The sequence below is a fragment of the Lagopus muta genome, chromosome 7 (assembly GCF_023343835.1).
Source record: "Lagopus muta isolate bLagMut1 chromosome 7, bLagMut1 primary, whole genome shotgun sequence".
Taxonomy (NCBI): domain Eukaryota; kingdom Metazoa; phylum Chordata; class Aves; order Galliformes; family Phasianidae; genus Lagopus; species Lagopus muta.
This window is the reverse complement of record NC_064439.1, coordinates 20,632,040-20,645,560: the sequence shown is the minus strand read 5'-3', so window position 1 is coordinate 20,645,560 and position 13,521 is coordinate 20,632,040. Positions and strand designations below refer to the sequence as shown.

The window sequence follows — 13,521 nt, the reverse complement described above, 5'->3', positions numbered from 1 at the left end:
GGCAACATCAGTTTTGGATAATGAGAGTGAATCCGTTGTGCAGGCAGCGCTGGATAAGGTCGGTATTCTTTTTTATTTGAAGAGCTGCAAGAAGTTGCAATTCCTAAAAACTTTAAAATAAACCTGAACTTACAAATATTCACTGCTCGTTCAAAGAATTGGAAGCACTTTGTATGTGCCCATGGAATTAAGTTAATGATGTTAAGAGCCAGACTGAACTTCACCAGGCTTTCCCAAACAAAGTTTTGGAAATTGGAAGCTGGAAGTGCTCAATGCAGACTACTATTCCCAAGCAGGAATCGATATGGGCTATGTTCTTATTATCAGCAAAGTAATTGGTTGGTTGGGTTTTCAAGAGTGGTAGTTTTTGTTGAAGGCCGTCTAAACATGCCTTTTAAAATACCTGGAGAACTGAAAAAAATAGCCAACCCTCATCTGTTCTAAACAATCATGTGAACTGTTTACAAAGTAGTTCCACCTATTCCTCAAGCTGAATCAATCACATATCAATCACTTTTTTTTTTTTCTAACTCCATTTCTCTCTCTCATTATACATCTCTGCTTATCATCCTCTAAGCAAACACAAATTATCAACATTGCATAAATATTTCCAGTACTGACCACTGTTTATCTGTGGACAGTATCTTCAGAAAGCATTTCCTCTCCCTATACTCTCTTGCCTCTGAAGAATTAACTTGCTTTACCGGCTCTACATGGTCATGTCTGGGAGAATCAGACAACAGAATCCAAGTTCTCATCTATGATAATCTTTTATTCTGATAATTTCTGCTTGAACACCAAACTGCCATTAGCTGCAGTGACTGAGGCTCTTTCTACTGGTCCTAGTTTCTGACAGTTCACACTGCTCTGTGGAGCTATGTGGTGTGCTCAGTGATCTTTCCCCCAAACCATGCTCTATAAAGTGAATCCCAGGGACAGTAGGTCAGAGAACTGCTGATTAAGACACATTTGATGGGATCCCAACTGATTGTTGCAATGTAAGACTTATACAGCTAGTTTAAACAAGTTACATACCTCTAACCTCTCCAACCTATCTTTAAAATGTCATATGATGAGATGACGCTCCCTGTTGATGTGTCTGGCAGAACATACCGGAAAAGCTTGCTCCAACTAGACTAGCTCTGAAATTGCTAATGTTAAGCAAGAGGAAGCCAAGTTGTTGTGTGCCCAGTATGTACTTGTCCTCCTGCTACCTACTTTCTTTTCTCTCTTTCTGTGCTGAATGCATACCTCTATAAAAGGTTTACATCAGACTACTACATAGACCACTTTTCCCTACAGTCTTTACCAAGCCTCTGCTGCATCTTCATTTACCATTTACATGGATGGAGCATTCTGCTTTTAAGGACTAAGGTCAATAGCTTGATTTTCTTCTACATTTTGATGTGATTCTTACCCTTTTAAGATTGCCTTAGTAAAGCAAAGCTTTCAGACTACCAAGAAAAGATATACCATTTGTTATAGGATGGTTTAAATGGGTGTAATTTCCAGTTCTCAAATCGTATAACAATACCAAACTGTCAGATGTAGTTTGAAAGTCTGTCAAGAATATTCCATCCATAACAGTTTTCACTGAACTATATAAAGCTTGGATTAACTCACTGAGTTATTAGATATTAATACCAATTTATTTCAGGGCGCACTGTCAAAATGTGCTGGAAAACTGTCTTTGACAATGTCAAACTAGATATTTATGGGATTTATTTTTATTATTAATGAATGGTAATAGAAGCATGATTTTAAGCACAATGTTAGATTACTATTTCCAAAAAAGCAAACGTAGTTTACAGAATCACAGAATTGTTTTGTTAAAGGGACCTTTAAAGGTCATCTAGTCCAACTCCTCTGCAGTGAGAAGGGACTCCTACAGCTAGATCAGATTGCCCAGAGCCCTGTCTAGCCCGACCTCAACTGTGTCCAGGGATGGGGCATCCATCACCTCTCTGGGCAGCCGCTTCCAAGAGCAATTAAAATTACTTTGTAAGGGACTAATTTGCAATACTTGTGAAATGCTCTGAAACATAATTGTTACTAACATGCTAAGTGGTTGTCTTTTTTTTTCTAGTAAAATTGGATACCTAACCTGGAAGAATAGTGAATGAGCAATTAATAAATAAACAAACAAAAAAAACCTTTTGATCTTAATGCTTAGATTAAAAAATAATTGTCCAGCAGGGAAAACCAGAGTACTTTGATTTGTATTAAATATGGTTTTATATTAAATATGTTTTGTGGTATTTTATTTGTTACGTTTTTGTTTTTGATTACCTCAGAACTGAAAGGTAGTCTGAAATTCAATATTTCTTAATTGAAAATTCTGATCTTAATTAGAACCAAATTCTTTTCAGTTAAAATATTTTGTTTAACCTTAATATAAAGTGAAGAAATATTAAATGTACCTGACAATGCTAATGTGGAGCCATTGTTATAATGTCTGCAGATCAGGACGGGCTGCACTATACTTGTTATCGCTCATCGTTTGTCAACAGTTCGAAACGCAGATCTTATAGCTGCATTTGAACATGGTGTCATCACAGAACAGGGGACTCATGATGAACTGATGGAACAGAAGGGAGTTTACTACAAACTTGTTAATATGCAGGTAGCTTTTTCATTATTTTTTTTCCATAACTTTCATTATGTTGTGTGGTGCTGAATTGTACTTCCAACATTGCATTGTTTTCTCAGTAGAAAAACTCTAGGCAAAAAAACCTTTCCCGAGGAGTACTGAACTTCATAAGAAAAAAGAAATAAAGGTAAAATGTGCAAGTTTAACTCAAAGCTCTGAATTACAGTAATTATGAACAGAAAAGTTTTTAAGAAGTATGACATTAAAAGCAAAGTATATGAGAAAATTAAAATAAAGATTGTAGTAACAAATATAAAGTTCTGGAACTGATAACTTCTCAGATTCCTTTTCCAACCTATAGAATCATGAAATAACTCAGGTTAATGGATCTTGATATTTTCTCTAGTCCAACTCCTTCTGAATACAGGGAAGAATCTGAGGTCCAAGGTTGCCAGGGCCATGTTCTGTTGGATTTGGAATGCCTCCAAGGATGGAGACTCCACGCCCTCTGCAAGCCACTGCTCCAGTGCATCATCACCCTCACTGTGATAATAGAAACTCTTACACAAGTACTTTTCCAAATCACCAGAATTATATTGACTCAGGCTCCTGCAGTTTTGTCATTCAGACAAGTCTATCTAGAATATTTTTGTTCTCTTTCAAACTGTCTTCTGAACATCTGTTTCTATCAGGTCTTAACTTTGAAATAGCTTGTAGTCTTCATGTCTCTTTCATCATGCTGAAGACTTCTCTTATTGAACTTATGAATCATAGAATTATAGAATGGCCTGGATTGAAAAGGACCACAATGATCATCTAGTTTCAACCCCCCTTCTATGTGCAGGGTTGCCAGCCACTAGACCAGGATGCCCAGAGCCACATCCAGCCTGGCCTTGAATGCCTCCAGGGATGGGGCATCCACAATCTCCCTGGGAAACCTGTTCCAGTGCTTCACCATCCCTTTGTGAAAAGCTTCTTCCTACTATCTAACCCAAACCTCCCTGTCTCAGCTTAAAACCATTCCCCTTTGTCTATCACTATCAACCCATGTAAACAGTTGCTCCCCCTCCTGTTTATATGCTCTCTTCAAGTATTGGAAGGCCAAAATGAGGTCTCCCTGGAGCCTTCTCTTCTCCAAGCTAAGCAAGCCCAGTTCCCTCAACCTCTTCATAAAAGAGGTGCTCCAGCCCTTAAATCATCTTAGTGGTCCTCCTCTGGACCTGCTCCAGAGCTCCACGTCCTTCCTGTACTGTGGGCCCCAGGCCTGGGCACAGTACTGCAGATGGGGCCTCAGAAGAGCCGAGTAGAAGGGAACAACCACCTCCCTCTCCCTGCTGGCCACCCCTTTTTTAATGCAGCCCAGAGCATAGTTGGTCTTCCAGGCTGCAAGCACACACTGCTGGCTCATGGCCAGCTTCTCTTCCACCATGACTCCCAAGTCCTTCTCTGCAGGGCTGCTCTCAAGGAGTTCTTCCCCCAGTCTGTATAAATACTAGGAAGTGCCCCAGCTATGTGTTGTCAGAACAGTTTAACATGATAACAAATGAGAAAAAAAATTCTGGCTAAATTTTTTTCTCCTTTTAAGTGTTAGCACAATGATGTTTTTTCCAGTGACTATAGAGAGGACTTAATAAAACGTCAGTATTTGCTTGTGGTTTTGTAAAATTGCACAGTTCCCACTAATCTTCCATTTATCTAACAGAAAACTGTTGTTTTTATTTAGAACTGATCAACATTTGAATGTACAGGACAATATGACCAGAAATGATTTTTAGCATCATACTGTGTTTCATTTCAGACATCAGAAACTGAAGATCAGTTACAGGGAGAAGACAGTAATGCATCAAGTGTCTCAGAAGGGGCACTGAATGGATCAGTACTGACTGGACAGAAAAGACAGTCCACTCGGAAAAGCATAAAAAGGTTCAGAACACGGAATGATGAGCTTGATGAAAAAGCTGATCAGCTTGTGAGTGTCTGTGTATTCTTACCTGCGTATGTTTTCCATAACTAATGGGACAAGAAAGAAGCATGATCCCACTCAACAGGAAGTGACTTTTAACAACATCTTTTAAAAACCACAACCTCCAACCTACCTATCTGGCTAAGGACTGATGAAATGACAGAATCACGGAGGAAGGGTTCTGGAAACACTCTTTTCCCCTGAAACTGAAATCTATTCTATTGTGATACTAGAACAGTTTAACTGAACAATATTATGAAACAAATTTACTTCAGTGTGGGAATAGCTTAAGTGTCAAGTTAATTTATTTACTTGTGGAACCAAACCAGAAACAGGAAATCGGTCATAAAAAATAGTGAATACTTATTTTTGTTTAAAATAAATATGCATTAGCAAATAAGTTATTGACAGTGAAGGTACAGCTATCATTTTGATGAATGAGCTAAAACTACAAGACATTATTTCCAGTAGTAAGGAGCAATTTATACAACATTCAATACCATCAAATGGAAAAAGTAGTCAAAATTCCCAATTTCTTTGTCAGGATGGTCTCACAAAGGGTAGGTGGAGCTTGTGACTAAGCCTTTGAGAGGATGCATTCATTCATTGATCTTTTTCTACTTTTTATATTATTAATCTTGGTTACTGAGTAACAGAAGTTCTGCAGTTAATGTATTTTTAAAGTTTAATAGCTTGGATTTTCCCTACGAAGAATATGAGATAGAGAGCAGACCAGAAGTATTACACACAACTCTCATTTCTCTCCATTGATGTATTATATTTATTCTGATGGAATCTCTTTATTCTAGGATAAAAATATACCTCCATCTTCATTTTTTAAAATTATGAAATTGAATAAAACTGAATGGCCTTACTTTGTTGTTGGAACTTTATGTGCAATTATCAATGGGGCCTTACAACCTGTATTTTCAGTCATGATTTCAGATGTTATAGGGGTAAGTATAAAATCAAGAACTCTATCTGCTATATCTTTCATTGTTGTTTATTGTTTTCATAAACCTTGAATTGGTTTAGCACTATCGAATTAAATGCTGCATTTTTTCAATTTGCCTGCAAAGGTGAAGAGTGGGTGAAGGTCCATGTTATGCTATGCTGACATGTTACTGATTTATCTTGTCAAAAATAGACCATCTATAATCACTTCAGATCCATGATCTTCAAAGGAAAAGCAGCTTAACTCATCAATAAACTGACTTGTTTTCCTTTCAGTGTATGTTAAGAATACAGCATGTATGTGAAAACAGCAAGAGAAACTATTGTGTGTGAACTTAATAAAATTTAATTTTCAAAATTTTCTCCTATAGATGTTTGTGGAAAAAGGAAAGGCTGCTATGAGAGAGACAAATAGCACATATGCATTGCTCTTTTTAAGTTTTGGATTAATTTCTTTTGTCACATCTTTTCTTCAGGTAAGTTTTTGATACCATAAGTGCTCACGATATTTCATGCAATGTATCACAATTGTGAGTTAAGCTCTCCGTGCCTTGGTATTGAGCAGTACATGAGAAAAATGTTGATGATATTTGACTACCAGGTGTTCAAAAGGCTGTAAGAGGTTTGAAATGTATTCTGTGGTGTAGCCTGATCTCTGTCTCCCCAGCGAAGGAAATTTTGGCTGTGAGGCCTACCTCTAGCACTGCCTTTGGAGAAAAATAGACAGTACAGAAAGCACTGGTAATACAGCTAGCAATTTGGCAGCACAGGCCCAGATCAGATGTAGGGCAGCATTTCTGTCCTGGGCAAATGTATGCTTCATCACCTGCCCCATGTTCTGTACAGCAGTGCTGTAAGCATCTGTGCTGGTTGTGCCCCTACGTGAACTGCACTCAGCCCTTCCATTTCCAAGAAAACTTGCACCAGAAGTCTCAGGAAAAAAACACACCATATGCTTAGTATGAGATTATTTACAGCTCTGTACCATGGAAGTTAAACAATATTTCATGTTGCCTGTTTCCATTGTACAGGATCAAATCCTTTTGACTGTATTTTCTGAAACAGACTCTAAATTCACATTTGCACACCATTTTTCCATGGGTATGTGTGCTTACCAGTGTCTGGAGCTACACGTGTTGTGGGAAAACTGCCATGTCCATAGATAAATCAAGTCATCTGTCATGTGAATTGATGGATATCTCAATTTACATGCACAAATCCCTTTAGCTGTTGTTGCTCAACTACTTGTGTCAGTCTTGCTTTAAGATCTGTACAAGTCTGAACACCATCTTTCCACTTTCTACCCCAGTGCCCTTGAGCTCCTCCTCCCCTCTTCTCCCCTCAAGCAGAACCAAACTCAAAATTCCTACTTCTGTGGTGCACTGGAAAAAGAAAAAAAATGTTGGAGTAGCTGTTATGGTTATTTCCACACTAAAATGTGTCTTCCCATGTCTCCCATCTCACTCCTATATGGTCTGATCCTGCATGGCCCTGGCCCAGAATGGACAGGTTTACCAGCATTACTCCTTGATCTGAGTTGTGCTGAGCTCTCTGCAGGCTCAGAGCTCTCCCCTAGAAAATAACCAGTAGCACTACACTTTTTTACTGTAAGGTCTTAGAGAGCAGCAAAATCCCTGGTATTTGTGCAGTGCCTAAAATAATTGTAGGGGTTTACTGCTTACACCACTGAGCCTGTGACTAGCTTTGGTTTGAGATCAGGTGCGATTGGGTATTCCTGCAATTAAATCATTGCTTACTGGGGCTTGAAAACTGTTGTGTGGTGCATACTTGTTTCTTAAAAGAAAAGCTTAATTATACTCCGTACCCTTTCAGGTTCCAAATTTAGCTTTAAAATTCTTTGGTTTACCTCAGTTGTAATTAGAATATATTCTATGTAGTGATATTCTCCTTCATACTGTATGCAGATAGTTGATTTACTGCCTGAGAAAGACAAAAACTGTAATTAGGTAATTTTTTAAAAAAGACTCTTTCTCTTATGCAGGGTTTCACATTTGGTAAAGCTGGAGAAATCCTCACAATGAGGCTTCGATCCATGGCATTTAGAGCAATTCTGAGACAGGTAAATGTACGTTACTAGGCATGATATATTTAGCTTTCTAAGGCTTTAGAAGAGCTGGTTTGTTTACATGCCAAAACTGGATATTTAAGTAGACATGCAGAGATCGTATCTATAAAGATTTCACAATGATTTTTTTTTTTTTAATTCAGTTTAAAAACTGACTGGATTATATCTTCATAACAGGTCCAAGTAGATATTTTTTAAATATTTAATTGATGTGACTGACTAAGGAAGGCCATTTAAAATCAGTATAAGAAAGCTCAATTTGATGGTACTGTTTATTTAGCATATTTAATATAATCAAAACCACCTTGGATTGAGGCCCAGAGAAAGTAGGCTGTACTTTAAGAGGCCAAATTTGAAATTCAGATCTGCCTTCAGATCTGGTACCATGTAGGATCGATCACAAATAATACTACTGAAGGCCCTAAGACCAGGATATCTCACTAGCTGCACTCACTGCACTGGTGGCTTCTCCAGCACAGCAGTCAAAGAGACACTGATGGTCATAGCAGTGGGCAGAGGCAGAAAGAGGTCTCTGCTGTCAGCGGAAATAGATTCAGTAGCAGAATGAAACTCTTTAAAATAACCAGCCTGAAATTCAAACACAGTAGTCTCTAGTAGCTAAGCAGTCAGTGTGGTGGCAAGGTGTGTGGCTTTGTGCTGATGGGCAGTTTGGCACCACCACGTGGCTCTCTCACTCCTCTTCCCCAAAAAGACATGGAGGGAAAATACAATGATAAAAGTTCATGGGCTGAGATAAGGACAGGAAGGCCATGATAGTTACTGTCATAGGAAAAACAGACTTGGCATAAGATTCTGTGATGATGATTCTATGAAAGCACTGGAACAAGGTGCCCAGCAAGGCTGTGGATGCCTCCACCCTGGAAGCACTCCAGGCCAAGCTGGCTGTGAGCAACCTGGTCTAGAGTGAAGTGTCCCTGATTATAGCAGGGAGTTGGAACTAGATGATCTTAAAGGTCCCTTCCAACCCAAACCATCCTATAATTCTATGATTCAAACCATTCTATAAGGAAATTAACATAATTTATTGCCTATTACTAACAGAACAGAGCACTGAGAAACTAAAAGCAAACTGAAATCCCGTTGCCTCCACCCACTCTTTTCTATCTCTTGCTTCCAGGCAGTGCAGGGAAATGGGCCTGTGGTCATTCTAGTGCTTCATCTCTGCCACTCCCTCACGGTCACCCTCTGCCCCTTTTCCACATGGGGTCACTCCCATGCAATGCTGCCTTTCCCATACTGATCCTGCAAGCTGCAGCTCTTCAGGCTATGTAATAAGAAAAAATACATTTTTTGTTAATAGTCTTTGCAGATGTCTGTTACACATCCAAATATTTTTCCTCCAAATGGCAATTTCCTTGGTATTCCTCTTTAGTGAACATCTGATCATAAAAAATATACATTGAATTCACAAGCAAAGATATCTTGTAAAACTGTGTTTATTATGAAATAATGTGGTAATGTTTATGTCCTTACAAAAAGCATATACATATTGTTACCTTAGCTTTGAGTTTGGAGATCCTGTAACTTTACTGAGCCTTTAGGTCTACTGAATTTATAGCTGCACTGAAAATACTAGAATCACGTGTCATCCAGTCATAAGCCAAAGTGATTAAGTTATCTTTAGCCTAATTAGGTGATGTAGAGACTTAATTTTTTGAGAACATAATAAGTGTATTTCATATCATAGGAGATCAGCTGGTTTGATGAGCCTACAAATAGCACTGGAGAATTAATTACAAGACTTGCTAATGGTGCCTCACAAGTGAAAGGAGTAAGTAACATGCACTGGCATTTTTCATACCTCATTTAGCACAGAGTAAGTTACAGAGGGGATACAAGTGGTAGAAATCCTGCTCACTACTCTTTGGAAACTCATATTTAAAAAGTGTTTGGGATACCAATCTAGCTGTGGTGTCCCTGTTCATTGCAGGGGAGTTGGACTGGATGGCCCTCAGAGGTCCCTTCCACTGTAAGGATTCTATGATTCTATGTTTGGTGTCACACAAAAATTTAACATCATAGCAATAGCTAAGGTAGATGGATAGATATCTTCGCAGTATGATAATGTGGTAAAGATTTAGTTCATACTGTTCAGTCCTGTTAACACCAGTGTAAATGAGCCACCCAAGGCATTCATGTATTTATTTATCCAACTTGTTTAGATGTCTAAACAGCACACATTTCCATACTAAATGCCCAGCTCATCAAAATGCATAAAAATACATCACTAAATGAGGATTGTTGTCATTGCATCACTGTGTGTTGTTCAAGTTGAAAGTTTAAAAGTTTTTAAAATTATCATTTCAGATCCATGTACAAAAGGTATGAGAGTTATGAAATACCTTTGTTTTTTTCTTGAGCATAACATGAAAATGAGGGCTGTAAGTCTGAGAGAAGAGATAGAAACAGGAGCAAGAGTGGGATAGAGGACTTGTGGGAATGATCTGTATACTTAAATAGTTTTCAAACAGTTAAGAGAATCATTCAATTTTGCAAACTATTTAAAAACAAATTAAGTATTTTCAGATGTCTTCTGTTAAATAAATCACAATTACCTAATTGACAAATATTTTGTACAGTTTCAAAACAAAGCCATTGCAATAATGATTTTGTTCTTTTTCAGGCTACAGGTTCCAGACTGGCTTTAGTTGCCCAAAACATAGCTAATCTTGGGACTGGGATTGTTTTGTCATTGATCTATGGCTGGCAGTTGACTCTTCTGCTTTTAGCCATCGTGCCTATTATTACTATTACAGGAATGATTCAAATGAAGATGCTTGCTGGACATGCAGAAAAAGATAAAAAGGAACTAGAAACCTTAGGAGAGGTGGGTTCAGTGCTGTTTTTGTTTTTTTTTAATACCTACTTTCATACTGTGCTACATAGTGATAATTATAGAACATTGGTGTTGGATCAGTAATATACTTTTTCTCTAAGTCATTTTCTCAAAGCATTGCTGTACTGACAAAATGATGGTACAGAAAACGTGAAGCTGAAAATTGAAAACATGAGTTAAAAGTTAAGTGCAACTCAAACTTAACAAGCAAGGTCTCACAAAGGAGTATTCCTTTGAATCCGGTGCAATTTTTGCATTACGAGAAGACTGCAAGGAGACTTCTTTGCAGCCTTCCAATATTTAAAAGGGATTATAAAACAGGAGGGGAATCACAATTTACAAGCGTAGGCAGTGATAGGACAAGGGAGGATGGTTTTAAGCTCCAGGAAGGAAGGTTTGGATTGGACATCAGGGTGAAGTTCTACACAGAGAGGGTGGTGATTTGCTGGAACAGGCTGCCCAGAGAGGCTGTGGATGCCCCATCCCTGGAGGGGTTCAAAACAAGGTTGGATGGAGCTCTGGACAACCTGGTCTCTTCCCAATTCTGGAGGTTGGTGGCCTTGCACGTGGCAGGGGGAATGGAACTTGATGATCTTTGGGGGCTCTTCCAACCCAAACTGTTCTGTGATTCTGTGATCTGGAAAGAGGCACAGAATTCTGATTGAAGATTGGAAGTCATATTTGCTTCCTTTGCAGTAAGGGCTGATAATTCACAAATCCAGAGATATTCTGTTACACATTAAAATACGAAGTTAAAAGGTATTTATTTTTAAAATAATATATACATTGAGGAAAAAAACAACAACAACAACTAATTCTTTACTTGGTAGGACAATCAAGAAGAAATTCAAAATGATGTCACTGGTTACTCTTACAGTCTTGCCAAACAAGTAACCTTATGCTTTCTTACGCACTGGAATATTTTAAAGTTATTTCATAGTCAAGTTGATTACAGCTGCTTATCATTGTTGCATGCCAACTGCCTTAGAGACTATTTGTAAGAACTGTTACATGATTGTGAGGCGATGACCTGAATACCTGCCTTTGACAGACTATAAATTTAAGTATTTTTTTTCAGCTCCACAGTTTCTGGCAAAATTTAAAACATATTTATTCCCACAGCAAATCAGCAAAATGTTTCACTTTCAATATATCAAGCAAATGAGAAGGAAAAGAAAAGAAGTACCACGCATCTATTTTAGCTCTAGGTAAAAATCTTCTCTTTAGAAGTGAGTTTCTTCCTGGAAAAACATCAAGGAAGAAGTGGCATCTTCACACATCAGGGACAGAAATAAACTATTATTGATAGGTAGTACAGAATCAATATTCATTCTTTCCTCATCAGCATGAGCGTTATTCATACACATATAATGGAACCAATTATCTCCATTTATACAAAAAAAGAGCATATGACATGGAGTTAAGGTTGGGGTTATGATGGTTTATGTATAGAGTTAGGCTTGAGTTAGAGTTGGTTTAAGGCTAGGGTTGAATTAGGGTTGATTTAGGATTGGGATTGAGTTAGTTTTAGGGTTAGGGCAGAGAGCTTCTGCAGAGGCAGTGGGATTTTACAGCGTACAAATCTCAGACTGGAGATAGTACGTAAAAAGATGAGCTTAAGTCCTAGATGACTCTCTAGGGAAAAGATAAGGATCGTTTTTGTTGTTTTTTTTTCTTTCTGGTGAAATCAGTACATCGGAACAAAATTACTAGCTGGAGCTAGTGCTTCATGAATTTACTTAGAAAAAAACACATTTCTATGTGTTTTACATTTTGATTTTTTTTTTTTTTTTTTTTTTTTTTTGCTGAATTATTGTCTAAGCCTGAATAAACTGTCTATATGAAAACATTTTCTGATTGTATTAATTAACTGCAAGTAATTCGCCTTTACACTAGGGGAGTATTAAGAAAATGAAGATCTCAACTTTCACTTGTTTTCAGTCAAGTTCAAGTGCATAACATCATTAATCATTTTGGAAACTTCTACCCCTATTATTTATCTTTTCAATGGCAAAATGGGAAGATTTGCAGGTGTAAAATTAATAGGAATTAGCTGCCAAGCTGTCTTATGGGCCAGGAAAATATATATTTATATTTTTATGAATCTGCAGTAGATTTGATTTTCTCCTGTCAGAGTTTTGAAAGACTTCTGGTATTGCAAAAATGCTGGGAATGCAAGCTGGGAAAGGTTGTTTCTTTTAGGGTGAGATCAAGATTTGTGGCCAAATCCATTTGCAGGTGATGGAGGCTTGTTCAGTTTAGCCAGACAGGGTACTAACAGCAATTAAATCTGGATAGCAGTTGCAAAGGCCTGCTGCAGAGTAAGCTCCCATTGCTGGCCTGTACTAAAATGTATGCTGTCTCAACTTCACTGCTATAATACATGCTTCTTGGATTTTATTTATCAGAGGTATATCTACAAATATTGCAATCATTCTCTTTCAACAGTATTGTAGTTATGTTCTGCCACTTCTATCACAGTCATTCTAAATTCTATTTTGCAGATTAGGCTTAAAAATTTCTGTATAATCTTGTTTTTCTGATGTTACAGATTGCTTCTGAAGCCATAGAAAATATTCGAACTGTTGTTGCTTTGACTTGGGAAAGAAGATTTGAGTACGTGTATGGACAAAATTTGCAGGTGTCATACAGGTAATAAAAAGCTTCTTGGAAAGGTGTTACAATATTTCTTTTTAAAATTAGCACAAATCACAATCAGCTGAATCACATCTATTTTCTATCAACGCATCATGAAGGTTTTAAATCCAAACTCAGCTTGAACATGGAAAATATAGATTATCTTCCTTTTCAAGATAGCAGTCTGATTAAATAACAATTTTCTTGAACCCTGATAGTAGGGATATTAGCTGCCATAATTCTTGAAATGCAAACCTTTAATATTTCTATTGAGGCCTTCATTCTGAGTAAATACATTGCATAACAAGCCAAAAGTCACGTTTTGCCTGTAGGCTTAGGTAAGACCCCTGTTAAAATCATTGGGGGCTTTTCCAGGAGGGAACCTGAATGGCAGAGCTGCACAGCAGTTCAATTATTTGCACGCTCTGATATTT

The 13,521-nt window shown here is 37.7% G+C and overlaps 1 protein-coding gene across 2 annotated transcripts in view; it reads left to right on the top strand.

Moving 5' to 3' along the window:
- The window catches only part of ABCB1 (ATP binding cassette subfamily B member 1), a 96,859-nt gene that overhangs the window by 71,176 nt on the left and 12,162 nt on the right, over positions 1 to 13,521 (top strand). Inside the window, exons 1-9 of one of the 2 annotated variants that reach the window (XM_048951107.1) lie at positions 1,179 to 1,374; positions 2,462 to 2,623; positions 4,389 to 4,559; positions 5,363 to 5,509; positions 5,879 to 5,983; positions 7,510 to 7,587; positions 9,302 to 9,385; positions 10,238 to 10,441; positions 13,002 to 13,102. The exons of the other annotated variant lie outside the window; for it this stretch is intronic. Of the exons in view, the coding sequence (XP_048807064.1) occupies positions 2,582 to 2,623; positions 4,389 to 4,559; positions 5,363 to 5,509; positions 5,879 to 5,983; positions 7,510 to 7,587; positions 9,302 to 9,385; positions 10,238 to 10,441; positions 13,002 to 13,102 (932 nt within the window). The 5' untranslated portion in view covers positions 1,179 to 1,374; positions 2,462 to 2,581. Of the gene's footprint in view, positions 1 to 1,178; positions 1,375 to 2,461; positions 2,624 to 4,388; positions 4,560 to 5,362; positions 5,510 to 5,878; positions 5,984 to 7,509; positions 7,588 to 9,301; positions 9,386 to 10,237; positions 10,442 to 13,001; positions 13,103 to 13,521 lie in introns of those variants that run through there. 2 annotated transcript variants of the gene reach the window in all.